This window comes from Megalobrama amblycephala, linkage group LG7 (genome assembly GCF_018812025.1).
Source record: "Megalobrama amblycephala isolate DHTTF-2021 linkage group LG7, ASM1881202v1, whole genome shotgun sequence".
NCBI lineage: Eukaryota > Metazoa > Chordata > Actinopteri > Cypriniformes > Xenocyprididae > Megalobrama > Megalobrama amblycephala.
In genome coordinates this window covers 17,649,733-17,667,102 of record NC_063050.1, presented here as the reverse complement: position 1 = coordinate 17,667,102, position 17,370 = coordinate 17,649,733, and the positions used below count along the sequence as shown (strand labels likewise).

Below are 17,370 nucleotides of genomic sequence, written 5' to 3'. Positions count from 1 at the left end.
AGCGTGTCGAATCATGATTCGGATTGCGTGTCAAACCGCCAAACTGCTGAAATCACGTGACTTTGGCACTCCGAACCGCTGATTCGACACGCTGATTCATAACATCCATAACGTGTTTTGAAATTGGCTATCACTTTATAAGTTGTAGTTCTGTTTTTTTTGGTGCACCAAAAATATTCTCGTCGCTTTATAATATTAATATTGAACCACTGTACTCACATGAACTGATTTAAATATGTTTTAGTACCTTTATGGATCTTGAGAGAGGAAGTGCTCCCTATTCAGGCCTCACAAAGCCATCGGACTTCAACAAAAATATCTTAATTTGTGTTCCGAAGATTAACGAACGTCTTACAGGTGTGGAACAACATGAGGGCGAGTAATAAATGACAGAATTTTCATTTTTGGGTGAACTAACCCTTTAAGGGTGAGTAAATGATGACAATTTTAATTTTGGGGTGAACTATAAACTAAAAATAAATAAATAAATAAATAAATAAATAATTATGTTAAATGAAATAAATTCAACACAACATTCAACATAAAAAATAAACTTATTTTCAGTCAGTTATGAAAGAAAAATTTCTAACTTTTGTTTAGTTGAAGTACTAAAATAACACTGATTTCGACCCCAATATGATATGCAGTATTCTGTTCCCTTGCACTGCACAATTGTAATTATTACTTTTACATTTTTTAATATTAGTTAATGTGTTATGTCACTCACTTTGACCATGATGATGTTTGAAGGTTCCTCAATCTGTCTTCTCTCCACCACAGACTCAAAGATGGCACTGTACTTCTGGATTAGCTTGGCCATAATGTTATTACAGATATTCTGCTCCCGTATACCATCAAAACCGGATGACACACTGCAGAAAAACAACACATACATAAACATGCTGTAAAAACTACAGTGCATGTGTGGTTAAATGATAAAACCAAAACCAGGAACAACATTATCCCTTTTTATCCAGTCAGTAATAAATCATAAACAGTGAAAAGTCAAGTCAATCAAGCAATGTAAGTAATACAGTAATTAAATTTATTATATATATATATATATATATATATAAATATATATTTTATTGCACTTATATATATATATATATATATATATATATAAAGTGCAATAAAATAAAATCTGATAGATCCTTGTGGGATCTAGGTCACATTCAATCAAATTTAATTTATTGTCATTTAGGTAAAATGTAAAAAAAAAAAAAAAAAACTTTAAGATTAAGAGTAAAATAAATAAATAAATAAATAATACTATTTCCCTCAGTGTGTGGAGCCACATTGAGATACTGTCCCATGATAGAGTCATAAAACATACAGTAAATGCTGCTTCTGTATGGGGTCACCGAGTCCTCATCTGACAGCTGTATTTGTGGTTTAATTATTCCCAACAAAAAGAACATGTTGTACAAGGGTACAAGCAGGAGAGGTATGTGGCTAAAACAGGCAACAGTTTTGTCACTTCCACCTTCCTGAGCTGAGGTTACACATGTCACCTATACACAAACGCTGAGGTGTCAAACACACATGCTATGGTGACAGGGATTCCCTGAAACTGAGTGGCTGATATATTATTAGGGGTAGCGTTCATATTGCATCAGCTGGCTACTTACTTAGGGTTAGTCACTATAACAGGGAACATATAAAGCCATATTTAAAAACAGTATTGCACTGATTAAAATTAATTAATCAATTTATGGCCCAGTTTCACAGACAGGGCTTAGATTACGCCAGGATTAGGCTTTAGTTCAATTAGAACATTTATAAACATACCTTAGAAAAAAACATTACTGGTGTGCATCTTGAGACAAAACAATGGCACTGACATATTTTAAGATCTGTCAGTGCAAGTTTCTTTCAATTAAAACAACTCAAACATGCATTTTAGTCTAGGACTAGCTTAAGCCTGGTCTGTGAAACCGGGGGTTTATTTCTTTAAAATCACATTACTTTATGTCCAGCCTCCTTAAGACAAACTGAAAATATTGAAGAGTGTTTGCTTAAAACTGAATATATATAGTTCTTTTTTTTTTTTAAATACATCTGCTTTGTGTTGTAGAGGCAGATGGCATCTCAAACAATCTTGGGCTGTTATTTGTCAGAGCTATTGACTTGTGAATAATCAGCCTAAATGTTTCTGTGCCTGAAAATAACAACCAAAGAATTTATGACCATAGAAAGTATGTAAGTGCTACTTGGGTTAGCGCTGACATTGAGTAAAGAATTCCACCTGGACTTTGGCCCCCTCTGTTGGAGCCAACAGCCAGGATATAGCTAGATGTAAGATAGATAGACAAAATTGGCATAAAACATGCTTTATTACGGACACAATGACAATTACATCAAGATTTTAGTTTAAAAATGTATAGGAATGTTTCTGTCACATAAGGAAAAAAAATAATCATGGTTTGGTAAATCACAATTATGACATAATAATTATTACATAAAAAGTTTAAATTATGTGAAAATCAATTAAAATATGGCAAAATGATGGCATGAAGTCATAATTATGTCAAGTGAATTTTTTTTTGTCGACTCATTTGAATCGTGCTTTAGGAAATCAGAATTATGTTGCAGAAATGGGCTGCCATTTTTTATTTTATATATATATATATATATATATATATATATATATATATATATATATATATATAAATTAACTAATTAATCACACATTTTTCTGTAATTAATCGCAATTAATTGCACCTAACATTTAAGATATTAATATTTTTTATATTGCAATACTTTCACATTGAATCTCCATAATAATGTAGAAAGGCAGTATATTTTAAATATTTGTTTAATAGCATCTTTTCACTTAGCACTATAAATGAATGAAGGCCAGGATCACTGATGCTGATGCTTCTATTAAATGGATTTTTTCCCCTCAATTTTAGGCAATAATTAGAGCCTTTCATCATTACAGTATAATTGAAAGCTATAATTTTTAACATTATGGACTTTAAAAATATAACAACTTTGAATTTAAGTAAATAAACCCATTGTAATAAATGTCACATTTAGCTGTGCCTTTAATATATCAGGACTCAACACTAAAGATTTTTTTTCTACTGGCCAAGTCGGGATGGTTCAGATTTTTACCTGCCCTCTTACCCTTTCTCTTTGTCTTTTGTTCTTTGATTAACATTAATGACAGACAGCAGCAGGTTTATTAGGTTCGTAAGCAGGTTCATGACATGACACACATGATGCGGATCTGACAAGTCGCATTTTTTCATAACTCTAAACGTTAATTTAAAACTATTTAACTCATTTATAACTTATGAGGTCTTATTTCATGCTTACGAGGATACTCGCCAATAACAGGCATTTTAGCATAATTTTGTGTGTTTTTGTCAGTTCAAGCAGGAAAGAGAACTCAATGCAGCACTGGCGCACTGTCTGAAGCGACTTTCTGTGCACACATTTCGGGTGTTTGTTCACAGAGAGCCGCTTCACATCGCCAATACAGATTGGAGTTCTTTTTTAGTGTCTAAACACGCTTGAATGGTTTACAAGCACTTGAATGAATGATAGCAACATCATATAATGTAATGCTTGCCAAAGGATGCCAGGAAAAAAACAGATGCTGTGATAATTGCGCTAAATATTTTTAATGCATTAAACTTAAAAAAATTTGTTGCATGCGTTAATTTTGACAGCCCTAATATATTTTATATATATATATATATATATATATATATATATATATATATATATATATATATATATATATACACAGTATGTAAACAAATCCATTCATCACAGCAGAGCATTTAAACTATGCAATGGTCTGTGGGGTTGATCAAGGTTTGTGTGAAGTGCAAGTGCTGATCACTCTACAATACAGCCAATGAGAAGCAAGACTGAGAACATGACACTCATATTACATAACATGCAGTTTTTGGCATTGAGCAGTCGAGACACGATTCATATAGCTGGTGGATACATGCACAAAGAGCTAAAATTATTCTAATGAGCCTGTGCTTCAAAAATAAACTGCAGTAAAAGTGAACTTAAGTTTAAAGTTAAAGAATTGATTTAAGAAGATGAGTGGTATCAGATTAAGGATCAGTTGATATGTTTGATGAAAGTGAAAAATATTTCATTGGTTTGCTCATGATGAATGGTGTGATTGTGACTTACTGGAAGACGTTGGGCCCAAACACTGTGGCCAAGTTGGTCGCAGTCATGCGGTTATGAGCGTGTTCCTGTTCCACCTGGGACAGGAAGTGACATAGGTAATGCAGGAGACTGTAGTGGATATCTGGCAGCTGATGTAGGAGCTCACGCAGGTCCTTACAGAAGTCATCCTCATCAGATTCTGACAGAACAACATAGAAATATAATAAAGGGTTTAATATTTGAAATAGGAAGATATTAATATAATTAAAATAAGAGAGTAGTAAAGCTCTGAATCTTCTGAACAAACAAGGCCAAAGAAACAGGAAATGCCATTTTAAATTAAATAAATAATTGTTAAAAAGAAAGTCTATATAAAGTCTGTGTATTCCTATATATATTATATATGTAATTTTTTTTAAATAATAGAAATTAAATATTTAATTTATATTTACATTAATAATACATTTTAAATAATAATATTGTAATTGTTATATATTTTCTATTTTAGCTGGTTGTCACAGAGAACCAGAGCTCCAGAACAGTGGCAGATGGTGGGAAAAAAGCTGGAAAACAGCAAGTGGCTACAAGGATTATTTGTGGCGCTTTTATGATGAATAGTAAATGTGGAAGTGAATAAAGCTGACTCAAAACTACTCTGTAAGAAGTAGGGGAAAGGTGATGGTGTGTATGTGTGGTAAAACAGTGGTGAATGGAGGCAGAAAGAGAAAGGACCACATCAAGCTAAAGTCTCTAGTCAGCCTATGGAGAAAATTGCTGAAGTGTGCCTGCTTTATAACCACTAATGGAAAAAGAGAACCTTACTATGAGCAAAAGGTAAGCTACAATTCACTAGCTATCATCTAACATTTAAAGGTGCAATATGTAATATTTTTGCAGTAAAATATCCAAAAACCACTAGGCCAGTGTTATATATTTTGTTCACTTGAGTACTTACAATATCCCAAATGTTTCCAACTATTTGTAAATCGTGAGAAAATTGCAATTTTAACCAAGGACGTGTGAGGAGTCGCCTGTCAAAGGCGTCATACCTGCGTTACCCTCGGTTTCCGGTTTTATTTTGTAGAAACCATGGAAACACCAAAGACGCTTTAATATTTACATGTTTGAATAGACAAGGGAACAACTGTTTTGATATATTTATAGACAGAAAACTAATTATTGTTATAAAGCTCAACATGTTTAGTCTTATTGTTTAAATCTAATTTTCTTGATTTTTTGCGAGTACCATGCTTTACCATGCCTCAGACAAAAACACTATTTTGTCAAGTAGCTAACATAGCATAATCAGATGCAGCTTTATTTTTAGTAACAGTAATACAGCATTTTCTCCATCATACAATACGTTTTAAAATTAATTGCATGCCATTTATCAACACAAGCCATCCAGCATTTAATATGATATTCTGAAATTGATTATCTGCAGTGTGTGTAACAGTGTCTCACAGCAGCCGCTGAGCGAACACTCAGAGTAACATAATTTTCAACACAATCAAATGTATCTAATATGATAAACAGAGCTGTGTTACCTCATACTCATGACCGGAAAAAGCGGAAGCGGCGCCGGCGACTGTGGCATAATAAAAGTTCAGCTGCTCGTGAGGCGTGTGTTGCGCAATCGCTCCAGCGGCCTTGTTCAGCTCCCACAACACTCGCTCCTGCTCTGCTTCATACTACAGTGACGTTAATAATAGCATCCATGAACATGATTTCTTCCCAAGTCCTATCCCTATTCTTTTGCACCGTCCGTTGAGGTGGAGACCACATGTCACAAGATTCCGCGCTCAAACTTGGCATCATCAAGCCTTTGTTTTGAATAGGCCTCTAGTGAACTCTAGTGAACAGAATTCTTACATATTGCACCTTTAATATGCACAAATATCTCTATATATTAAAAACTGTTTAGAACTAGATTTAGGGGACTTATAAAAATTTTATTTTAATAAATGAATATTAATAACAAATTATTTATGTTTGAAATCACATCCAAAATTTCATCTGTGTAACTACGGTATGTGCATGAATACCTAACATTCACAATACAAATATGTCTTTTTTAATCCTTGTTTTCTGGCACCCAAAATGCACCATCTGTGCAGGATATATGGTGTCTCGCACATGCCACAAAAAGAGGGAGATTGGAACACCAGAGAAAGAAAACTCCAGCAAACAAGTCTGTTAAGAAAACAGTTCACGTATTTCCTTCAGGAATTCCATTTTTATGTTGCTGTTGTTGCAATCTTTTATATGGAAGTGAGGTGTTTATCACTGCACTGCTGATCTCTGACACCAAGACCACATTAATTAAGCAAAGTCTTCTCCCTGCATGTCGCAGAAGTCGGTGAAGGATGACACAGTTGCAAATTCAATATTTTTTTCGCATTTTAATGGATCCACTGGATGTGAGCCAGTAAAATAATGTAATTTATTAAAGCCCTAAATAATCTTTTATCATCCATTCTAGAGCTCTTCAGTCAGTGGGAAAAGACAGCACTTACTATTATACAGTCTAGATTAAACTTCTACTACAGAAGAAAACCTGAGCTCGGCTCAGTCACTGGCCTGAAGAGATGACTCATGTGCTTAAGATAGAACCATAACCTTCACACAAATCATTTCATTTGATAACAGCTAACAGGTTTGACTGGCACCAAACTGCTGACCTACTTTGCTATTATGAATTAAATATATCTATGATATGTAAGAGTATTGTATAGTATATAAAAATATCAAAAACGTATGCATGGGATGAGGATGTACTATGGTGAGAATTCATTTATTGTCTCATATGAAGCCCCGGCCTAAGGGGACATGGCCAAAGACTTTGATTTGGTATTAAAAAATATGAAATGGGAAAGGAAATTATATTTTCATGCTTCTGCGTTCATTCGCTAAAGTATTGTGCTCCCCTGAGAAACTTTGATTTCATTCGCAAAACATTTGCACTCTCTCACAAAGCTATTTCATTCCCTGAAAAATTTTGCATTTGCTAACAAAAGCACTTAAGCGTAGCTTTTCCTGCCACATCATGTTATTTCCATCTAGTGCTGTCAAATCGATTAATCGTGATTAATCGCATTGTGTGTATCTATCTATTGTGTGTTGCATTCTCTCGTAAAAGTAGGGGTACGTTCGCAAAACATTTGCTTTCCCCCGAGACACTTTGCGTTTGCAAAATGTTGGAAATAGTGCTGTCTAGTCGATTAATCACGACTAATCGCATCAAACATAAAATGATATAAAAGCTATTAATCACATCCAACATAAAATGTTGTTATATGATAGCAATTAATTGCATCTAACATAAAATGTAGTTATATAATCACGATTAATCAATTTGACAGCACTATTTCCAACATTTTATGAATGCAAAGTGTCTCAGGGGAACGCACAATGTTTTGCAAATGTACCCCTACTTTTAGGAGAGAATGCAACACACAATAGATAGATACACACAATGCGACTAGATGGAAATAACATGATGCGGGAGGACAAGCTGTACTTCAGTGCTTTTGTGAATTTGGGAATGCACAATGTTTTGCCAACGAATGCCTACTTTTACAAGAGAATGCATTACTTTTGTGATGGAACCAAAATTCTAAATAAAGGGTCGAAATTTGTGTAAAAATTGTTTCTACACTAGTTTTTTCTCCAAGTAGTATAAACCTACAATCTTTCAGTTACCAGCACATATGTTTAAGCACTGACCCAAACCACTTAGGATGAATGAAGACTAAAGGTGACTCACCCTGGTGCAGCTGAATGAGGAGATTGTGGATGGAGGGTTGGATGAGACCTTCAGGTAGATCCCTCAAAAACTGCTTCAGTAAACTGGCAACTGCAAAGGCGTCAGCTTCCTGATGCAGATCCACCTCTTCTCCACCATCAAACCTCTGGCGCAGGTTATCCACTGTCCGCACGCTGCCGTTCACCCTGAACAGACCCTCCTGACGAAGACCTGACAGATTGAGGCATAATAAGAGAGACGCAAAGTTATTTTTAGTTAAACCTAACAATTTAGGTTTTAAACAGCAGGTAATAAACAAATATATGCCCTTCTTAGCTCAAATGCAGAGCTAACCTTGATAAAGATTAGAAAATTTTTCATTTTATAAATCAAGTTCAAGTAAAACACTTAAGTGCTGCCATGTTAGGCCCTGTGCAGTGATTGGCTGATCTGAAAGAGCACAGCACCATCTAGTGGACAACAAGCACAACTGCAGCTTCTAGGCTTCAGATTTATCACCGGTTTGATTTTGTTTGTAGCCTACAATATGACACAAATATGATAATAACGAATTATAATCTTTTAGAAGCCTAATGAAAGTTTATTTGGTTAATGGATAAAGTTATAATCCAAGCGATGTGGTATTAATAAGAAGTGAGGTAGCTAATATTCAGATTCATTGGTCATTAGTTCATGATGTCCCATATTGAATAACATGATACATTTTTATCATACAAATTTATATAGTAATATTATGAATAGTATTGTTCTCTATTTGCAATTGTCATGTTTTTGTCTGTCATTAATCATATTTAAACTTCTTTATACATTTATAATGTTTGATAACTTTAAAAATGTGCTTGTTATCCTTTGTGTTTTCAAATAAATAATACAAAATACTCGATGAAATATCACTAAAATAGTACATATTTTTCCAAAATTGATCATATGTAATGCTAAAAATCAGATGGTGTTATTTTAAATGTACATGTCCTTCCTTTTTCATTTGGGTTGACCTTGATCCGTTACCCAATTACCTAATTGTAATGGTCACAGCTTGGTCCTTGTTGACTAAAGGCTTGGAGAGTTCACTAAAGCAGTAAAAGCTGTGACTTTGTGTTCTTAGACAACATGTACTATTGGCAGGAAGAAAAATAGACTAGGCCTACTTGCCAACATGGTCAAAGTGCACTGATTATACCCACAATATTCTTAAATAAGCGCACAAAAAGGTGGTGCATTATGTAACTTTTACCCTCTAGTGGTAAAAAACAAAAATGCACCCATTCCACATCGCTTACAACATTTCAAATCCCTCAGCTCTAGTCATCCAGAAAAGTTTTATCACGAGCTCTGTCGCGTTTCTCTTTGCCGGAGACTCGCCTCTGTGCGACGTTTGTTTAAACGGTCGATTCCCAAAGTACCGCGAGAGCGATTCAAAAGCATAAGGAGTCGTATGCTCTCCAATCGCTCTCGCGGTACTTTGGGAATCAACCGTTCAATATGATTAAAGGGTTAGTTAACCCAAAAATGAAAATTCTGTCATTTATTACTTACCCTCATGTCGTTCCACACCCGTAAGACCTTCATTAATCTTCGGAACACAAATTAAGATATTTTAGTTAAAAATCCAATGGCTCCGTGAGGCCTGCATAGCCAGCAATGACATTTCCTCTCTCAAGATCCATAAAGGTACTAAGAACATATTTAAATCAGTTCATGTGAGTACAGTGGTTCAGTATTAATATTATAAAGCGACGAGAATATTTTTGGTGCGCCAAAAAACAAAAACAAAATTTAACTACTTATAAAGTGATGGCCGATTTCAAAACACTGCTTCAGGAAGCATCGGAGCATAAATGAATCAGTGTATCGAATCATGATTCGGATCGCGCGTCAAACTGCCAACGGCTGAAATCACGTGACTTTGGCGCTCCGAACAGATTCGATACACTGATTCATTTGTGCTCCAATGCTTCCTGAAGCAGTGTTTTGAAATCGGCCATCACCAAATAAGTCCTTATTTTGTTTTTTTGGCGCACCAAAAATATTCTCGTTGCATTATAATATTAATATTGAACCACTGTACTCACATGAACTGATTTAAATATGTTTTTAGTACATTAATGGATCTTGAGAGAGGAAATGTCATTGCTCCCTATGGAGGCCTCACGGAGCCATCAGATTTCAACAAAATATCTTAATTTGTGTTCCGAAGATTAACGAAGGACTTACGGGTGTGGAACGGCATGAGGGTAAGTAGCCTAATTAATGAAAGAGTTTTCATTTTGGGGTGAACTAACCCTTTAATGACAAAAAACAAAAACATGACAACTGCAAGGATGAAATAGAGAACAATACTATTCATATTATTACTATATAAATTTGTATGATAAAAATTGATCATATTATTCAATATGGGAACTTCGTGAATTAATGACCAGTGAATCTGAATATTTCCTCACTTCTTATTAGCATAACATTGCTTGAATTAGAACTTTATCCATTAACCAAATAAACTTGTACCGCGAGAGCGATTCAAAAGCAGCGACGATACTAGAAACCTTTCTCTGTTTACGGATATGACAAAACACGCACGTGCGAGTCACGTATGTGCGCAATTTCCCGCGAAAACCCTCCCCTCAGGTCTAAAATATAAACCCTTATAATAATCTTACCACACTGAATCAGGGTAAGACAAAAACACGTTTTGGAAGAAGGATTGATGATGTATTGACTCAATGTTTAAGTTTTGTTAATTTTGAACAAAAAAGTTAGCCTACATAGTGTCTCACACTTTGGACTTTATCTAAAATTATTTTAAATAACATTTTTTCTCATTTAAAAAATATATTTTATACATTCATTATCTATTACCTCATCAATTGAGATATCATGACTTGAAATGTTGAAAAGAGGAAATGTTTGTAGCCTTTAAAATACCTTTAAAAATGTAACTTCACAGGATTATTTAAAATTAAAGGTAGGCTCTATAAGGCAATTAAAATGATAAATAAATTAACCTTAAATGTAAGATGAATTGATTACTAAAAATATGCATTTTTATGTCAACAACCCATTTTATTGCAAAAGAAAAACAGAAAAGGTCTAATAAAAGAAAACATGCTCTTTTTTAAAACTTGTGTCTTAAAACCAGTGTATTAATATCATATAATATAATATAATATAATATAATATAATATAATGCCTGGGATCATTCCCATCAAGTTTAATAAAACAAAGTACTCTGCTATTTATTATTATAGAACCTGTTGCACCTCTTAAATCAATCATATATTATAAATTGCCAAGTAACTCTTAGGCCTATATTAGACACCTGATGATTTCTTTGTGAGAACGCAGTAGGCCAGGATATGACATGTTATCAGTTGCATTATAATAACTCACCAAAGAAATACTCAGTTTACTTTTAATTCTTTATTATTGTCCCCAGATCAGATTTCTTCACACCAACAACTTAGAAAACCATGACACTTACCATGCTTTTCCAGATACTCCACCATACACCGAACCACTACAGGAACCCCGTCCTTGACCAGTCCCAGATCTCTCAGCTCCATCAGGGACACGCCAAAGATCTTCTTTCCCCCTGTGCCGGTGACCGGAGAGGGTTTGAGCATGGGCAACTGCACCATCCACTTCATGTCCTCCTTGATCTGCACCGCTGCTTTGTTGTGCTTTGAAAAGCAGAAGAGAAAGGAGCAGTCAACCACATCCACCGTTTTGACTGTCTGCATCATGAAGACTCCTAGTCCATATATCAGCCTTTATCTGAGACTTTTCCCACTGCCAGTGCAGGTGGATCTGTCTATGGCAGGAAACAGGAGGGAGGGAGGCTAGTGTATGTGTGTCTACGTCAGGAGGGGTTGCCATGCACCTGTAACCAGGTGAGAGGAAACATACAGACTCAAGCTGGCAGCTGACAATATATCAAACTCAGCTGTGGCCAGAGAACAGGGTGTACCCTACATGCTCTAGAGGAGGAATATTTTGAATGTTATGCATTCATGAAGTTACACTAATATGGTGAACACATTTTTACAATAATAAATACAAATCTAAATATTTTCTTTCAATGAAAAATACTTGGTGAGACATTAAAAAGTAACTTTAAACAGGTTTATTAAATCTGTATATACTGTGTGTGTGTATATATATATATATATATATATATATATATATTTATATATAAAAACAATTACAAATATAATTTTAATATATACATATTTTAAATATCAATAATAAAAATATAAATATGTATATTATGCAAATATAATCTTTCTGCAGCAACTTTTAAAATGCAATAATGAAGTATTCTAAAAGATCTTAAAGTAACATTCATCAAAATTCATTCTTTGTGTCACAAACATAGATACAATGCATCCATCTTAATGAATGAAAGAGCAAAAGAATGGATTGCATTCAGAGGTTGTTATCAGTCCTTCTAAATGAGATGTCCTGCTCATTCTTTGCTCTACAGCCTATTGTGAACATCTTCTAATTGGGTGTTCTGTATCAAATGTCCTCTCTCAGCAAAGTGTGACCCAGGCTGCATTGTAAACACACGTGCTTATCTTATGCTCAAATGCATAATCAGCTCAAATACCAATTATTTCTGTTTCAATAGTAAGAGGACCATATACAGTATAAGTGCATGTATATTTCAAGAGCAGGCATGACAGCATAGAGAATAAACTGAGAATAATCAGAGGGGATCTGCTTCAGGAAACCACTGTTACCACACACAAGCATATGGAGAAGTGCTGCTCAACACAAACTTTATTCTTAGTTGCAGGGCTAATTTGCTTCATAGTCATAAAAAAAAAAATGTAAGTACTATGTACTATGATTTGGTTTCTTTTATATTGTTCATGATGGAGATGAAAATGCTAATATTTATGTTCAATTTGTTTTTGAAGTGACATATTTCAAAGTGGCCTCAGACTTAGAATCACATCTATACTCAATAAGACTGCATTTATTTGATCAAAAATACAGTACAAACAGTAATACTGTGATATATATATATATATATATATATATATATATATACTGTAACAATTTAAAATAACTGTTTTCTATTTGACTATATTTTAAAATGTAATTTATTCCTGTGATCAAAGCTGAATTTTCAGCATCATTACTTCAGTCTTCAGTGTCACATGATCCTTCAGAAATCATTCTAATATTATTATTTGATGTTCAAGAAATATTTCCTTATTATTATCAGTGCAGAAAACACTGTTTTTGTAAATTTAATGTGTCCTTGCTGAATAAAAATATTAATACATTTCAGTGTACATATTTAATATAGTTAGCAGGAAAGCTATACATCTCATTATGCTTCCTTAAGTCCCTGAATTTGGTGGTAAGAACATAAGCTTGTCTGAGCTACTCATGAGAGACCTACAGGAACAGATGTCCATGAAATCACCCCCAACCCTCACAACACTTCGTATGTGAAAGGGCCACACATGTGTTTGCATACAGTCATGCTATTCACAGTCAATGAGAGCAGTAAAGAACTCTGTGCTGCAAGTTTCCATTACAGGTTCAAACAATGTCCTAATTATTTACTGACGCCCCCCTGCTTTGAAGTCAGTGGATCTTCAAACCCTCCCCCACAGTCTGATAAATACACCTCACTAAGCTCCTCATATCACATGAGTTACTTCAACATAACATGTCTAACCTTGTTTACATCTAGCTGAATAGTGTAGTTAAAGGGTTAGTTCACCCAAAAATGTCCCTCATGTCGTTCTACGCCCCTAAGACCGTTCATCTTCGGAACACAAATTAAGATATTTTTGATGAAATCCAATGGCTCAGTGAAGCCTCTATATACAGCAATGCCATTGTAAATCTCAAGATCCATAAAGCTACTAAAAACATATTTAAAACAGTTCATGCGAGTTCAGTGGTTCAACCTTAATATTATAAAGCGACGAGAATATTTTTTGTGTGCCAAAAAAACAAAATAACGACTTTTCAACAATATCTCATGATGGGCGATTACAAAACACTGCTTCGGAGCTTTACGAATCGAATCTGCGATTCGGAGCGACAAAGTCACATGATTTCAGCAGTTTAGCCATTTGATAGGAGATCCGAATCACTGATTCGATTCGTAAAGCTCCGAAGCAGTGTTTTGAAATCGGCCATCACGAGATGTGTTTTGAAATATGTTTTTAGTACCTTTATGGATCTTGAGATTTACAATGGCATTGCTGTCTATAGAGGCCTCGCTGAGCCATCGGAGTTCATCAAAAATATCTTAATTTGTGTTCCGAAGATGAACGAAGGTCTTACGGGTGTGGAACAACATGAGGGTGAGTAATAAATGACATTATTTTCATTTTTGGGTGAACCGACCCTTTAAGCAAGCTAAACTAAAATACACTACTGTTTAAAAATTTGGGGTCTGTAAGATTTTTTTAAAAGAAATTAAGACTTTTATTCAGCAAGGACGCATTAAATTGCATCAGTAAAGAAATGTATAATGTTAAAATATTTCTATTTCAAATAAATGCTGTTCTTCTGAACTTTCTTCATCAAAGAAAAACAGTGGGATTTTGAATGCAGGGTTTGCCCTGTTAAAAGTAGGCTTCATGGTTAAAAATCACAAACTCCATCTCTGTTTGGTGAGCAGCGAGTCTCGGCATGTTCATTCATTTCTCACACGCATGCGTGCACATATGCTGTGTGTGGTCCTGAGAGCAACTGGCTGTAGCATTGCATGCTAGCAACAGCTGCAGAACATCCCTGCTTATAATAAGGTAGAAACTAGCAACACTGCCAGAAGAAGTGTGCAAAAACTGTTCCTTCAGGAGTTCAACAGCTTGTCAATGGGGCAGTTTCTTCTTTGTGCCTTATCTACACCTAAAAGGTACGTATTAGTACCTTAGAGTAGTAATATGTCCCCTTATACGACACGATTGTGAACCTTATATGGGTAAACATGGTAAAAAGTTGTCCTTTGACTGTCTGTGTAGCTGTTGTACCCCTAAATTTTGCACACTGCACAAAAATAATGTTGATTTATATTTAAAGTTTCACTGACATTGACAGAAGATGTTTTCAGTTCCAACACAGTAGACATTGTGAGCAGATGGGAAGAAATGACCTCAGTCTAGCGGATTTTACCCAGTTTTAAGTCTAGGATCACAGCCAACGCTCATTCACACTGATGTATTCAGAAACTCCTCAGTGTGTAAAAACAAACACACACTCTTTCAAACTGGCTGCCTTATATGGAGTTGACCAGCATGTTTTTTTGTACTTACACAGATGGTTATTGCTCCAGCCCCCATCTCCCTCTTCTTCCAGGAAGAGCCTGTGGTGAAAGAGTAATTAATTCCCCAAAATCCTTCTGCTTTCTTACAGTGGCCTCCTTAACATCCCATAACAAAGTCCACAGCTCATAATGTGTTGTTTAGTCCATCTTTGGACCGACTAAATGTATCGGAAAACTTCAGAGGCTAAGCAGAGGAGTCAGCCTCCCTTTCCTAAAAGCTCAGTGGAGGAGTTTAGTGACTCCTCACCAGATGAAATCTGAGCCCTGCGCTTCAATTGGCTGGTGTTGTAAGTCACATGACCAGCTGGCCCAAACCTTTGAAAGTCTCTCCACATGGGGGGAAAAGGAAAGGAAGCTGCATCACTTACCAATTCACAACTTGTCTGTGTTGGTATGAGGGGGTTTTGTTGTCTGTTGGATATATTTTAAAGAATCTACTTAAATGATAAAGAAAATGAAACTTTGGCTTTCTTTGCATGTGTTTATGTTTTGATATTTTAGAATTTTGTCATTCATTTAAGTGAGAAATTCGAGACCAACATAAAAGGGCATGTATATTTGTATGCACACTTGCACAGGCTTTTGGACTGAAGACAAAGTCTTTGTGTGCAACAAGCACAAAGAGTGCTGGTCTTCAAAAGCTGGCCAAAACAACATCTTCAAAGTCACCACCCTTAGTCTATAGATTCCAGTTTAGAACCTTGTTTATTCTCTCAACCAACTTCAGAAAGTGCATCCTGGGACGATTTTAAACTATTTAAGGAGTTCGCATGTAGGCTGGACACTTGTTGGCTGCTTTTCCTTCACTATCCAGTTTAATTCTTATCAATTTCTAAAGTTCACTTTAATACCCCAAGATTTACTCATCCTCAAGCCATCCTTGGTGTATAAGACTTTCTTCTTTCTGATGAACACAATCAGAGTTATATTAATAAATATCCTGATGCATCCAGGCTTTATAATGGCAGTGAACGGGACCAACAAGTATGAAGCTGAAGAAAGTGCTTCCATCCATCATAAACGTACTCCACACGGCTCTGGGGGGTTAATAAAGGCCTTCTGAACCGAAGGGATGTGTATGTGTAAGAAAAATATCCATATTTAACAAGTTCTAAAGTAAAATATCTAGCTTCCATCAGACCGCCTTCCGTATTCAACTTACAGAAAAAGCGTATAGGCATAGGGCGTAGCGCAAGTGTTTTGAATTACGAGAGGTGTTACACTTTCTTTATAAGTTGAATACAGAAGGTGGACTGGCGGTCTTTTATGAATACTGTGGATTCGGGCATAGGCCTACTTCTTTTGTCGCATACTGTTTTTTGTGTACTATATAGTAGGGAAGTATGCGATTTTTGCAGCCAATTACTTACTACAACCGAAACTTAACATTACACTACACCATGAACCTCCCACGATGCTTCGCTGCCCAATGGCTTACACACAAACAGACCACCAGTCAGCCTATTGAACATTAGGTAAAAGAAGAGATTGTTTAGAGTGTGAAATCAGGAGCAAGAACCACTAGAAGGAAGTACAATATCAGAATTTAAAATGACATTTCCAGTTGAGTTAAGCATTAGCACACCTGAAGGGCATTTCAAATTGCTAGATTATTTGTTGTGTTCATGCATGTGCTCAAGCGTCATTCCCTGCAGGTTGATTTGAGGAGGTCCATTGACAGGAAATAATATACATTACTACACTCAAAAAATATTTATACCTATTATAATTTATAAGTCCATGTACTGCCTAACATTTCAGAAGGGTTATCTTCAAGGTCAAAAGGCACATTTTGACCCTACATTTGCATCGGAATCACTTCACAATAAATGCATAATTAATATCCTCTGATACTCACTAATCACTGAATAGCAACTAGAACAAATGACAACAGATGCTCAACTAAATCAATCAACTCAGATGAACAGGTCTTTGTTCCTCTGACCTCTCTCATTCCCCCAGCCTGTTACGTAACCAACATCTCTGGCAGGCATGACAGACTCGGGTTTGGGTCTGATCTTGGGTGTCATGGTAACCGTTTTGGCCAATCACATCAGGGCGATGTCATTGGTGAGGTTTTTATAGAGTGCACCAGTCGGCTTCCAGAAGTAAAAAAGATTGGCTGGCACACATTATATAACCACCCCCCTGAACACAATAAGGCTTA

The 17,370-nt window shown here is 35.4% G+C and overlaps 1 protein-coding gene across 8 annotated transcripts in view; it reads right to left on the bottom strand.

Annotated features, from left to right (window-relative positions):
• fam13a (family with sequence similarity 13 member A) overlaps positions 1-15,425 on the bottom strand; it is a 60,163-nt gene extending 44,738 nt beyond the window's left edge. For 3 of the 8 annotated variants that reach the window (XM_048196251.1, XM_048196255.1, XM_048196253.1), the window contains exons 1-5: positions 15,193-15,425; positions 11,388-11,786; positions 7,910-8,119; positions 4,165-4,342; positions 728-872 (exon numbers count right to left, since the gene is read on the bottom strand). In XM_048196251.1, the coding sequence (XP_048052208.1) occupies positions 728-872; positions 4,165-4,342; positions 7,910-8,119; positions 11,388-11,649 (795 nt within the window). In that variant the 5' untranslated portion in view covers positions 11,650-11,786; positions 15,193-15,425. Of the gene's footprint in view, positions 1-727; positions 873-4,164; positions 4,343-7,909; positions 8,120-11,387; positions 11,787-15,192 lie in introns of those variants that run through there. The other 5 variants (XM_048196254.1, XM_048196257.1, XM_048196252.1 and 2 more) reach the window with 4 other exon arrangements.
• Positions 15,426-17,370: the final 1,945 nt, after the last annotated feature.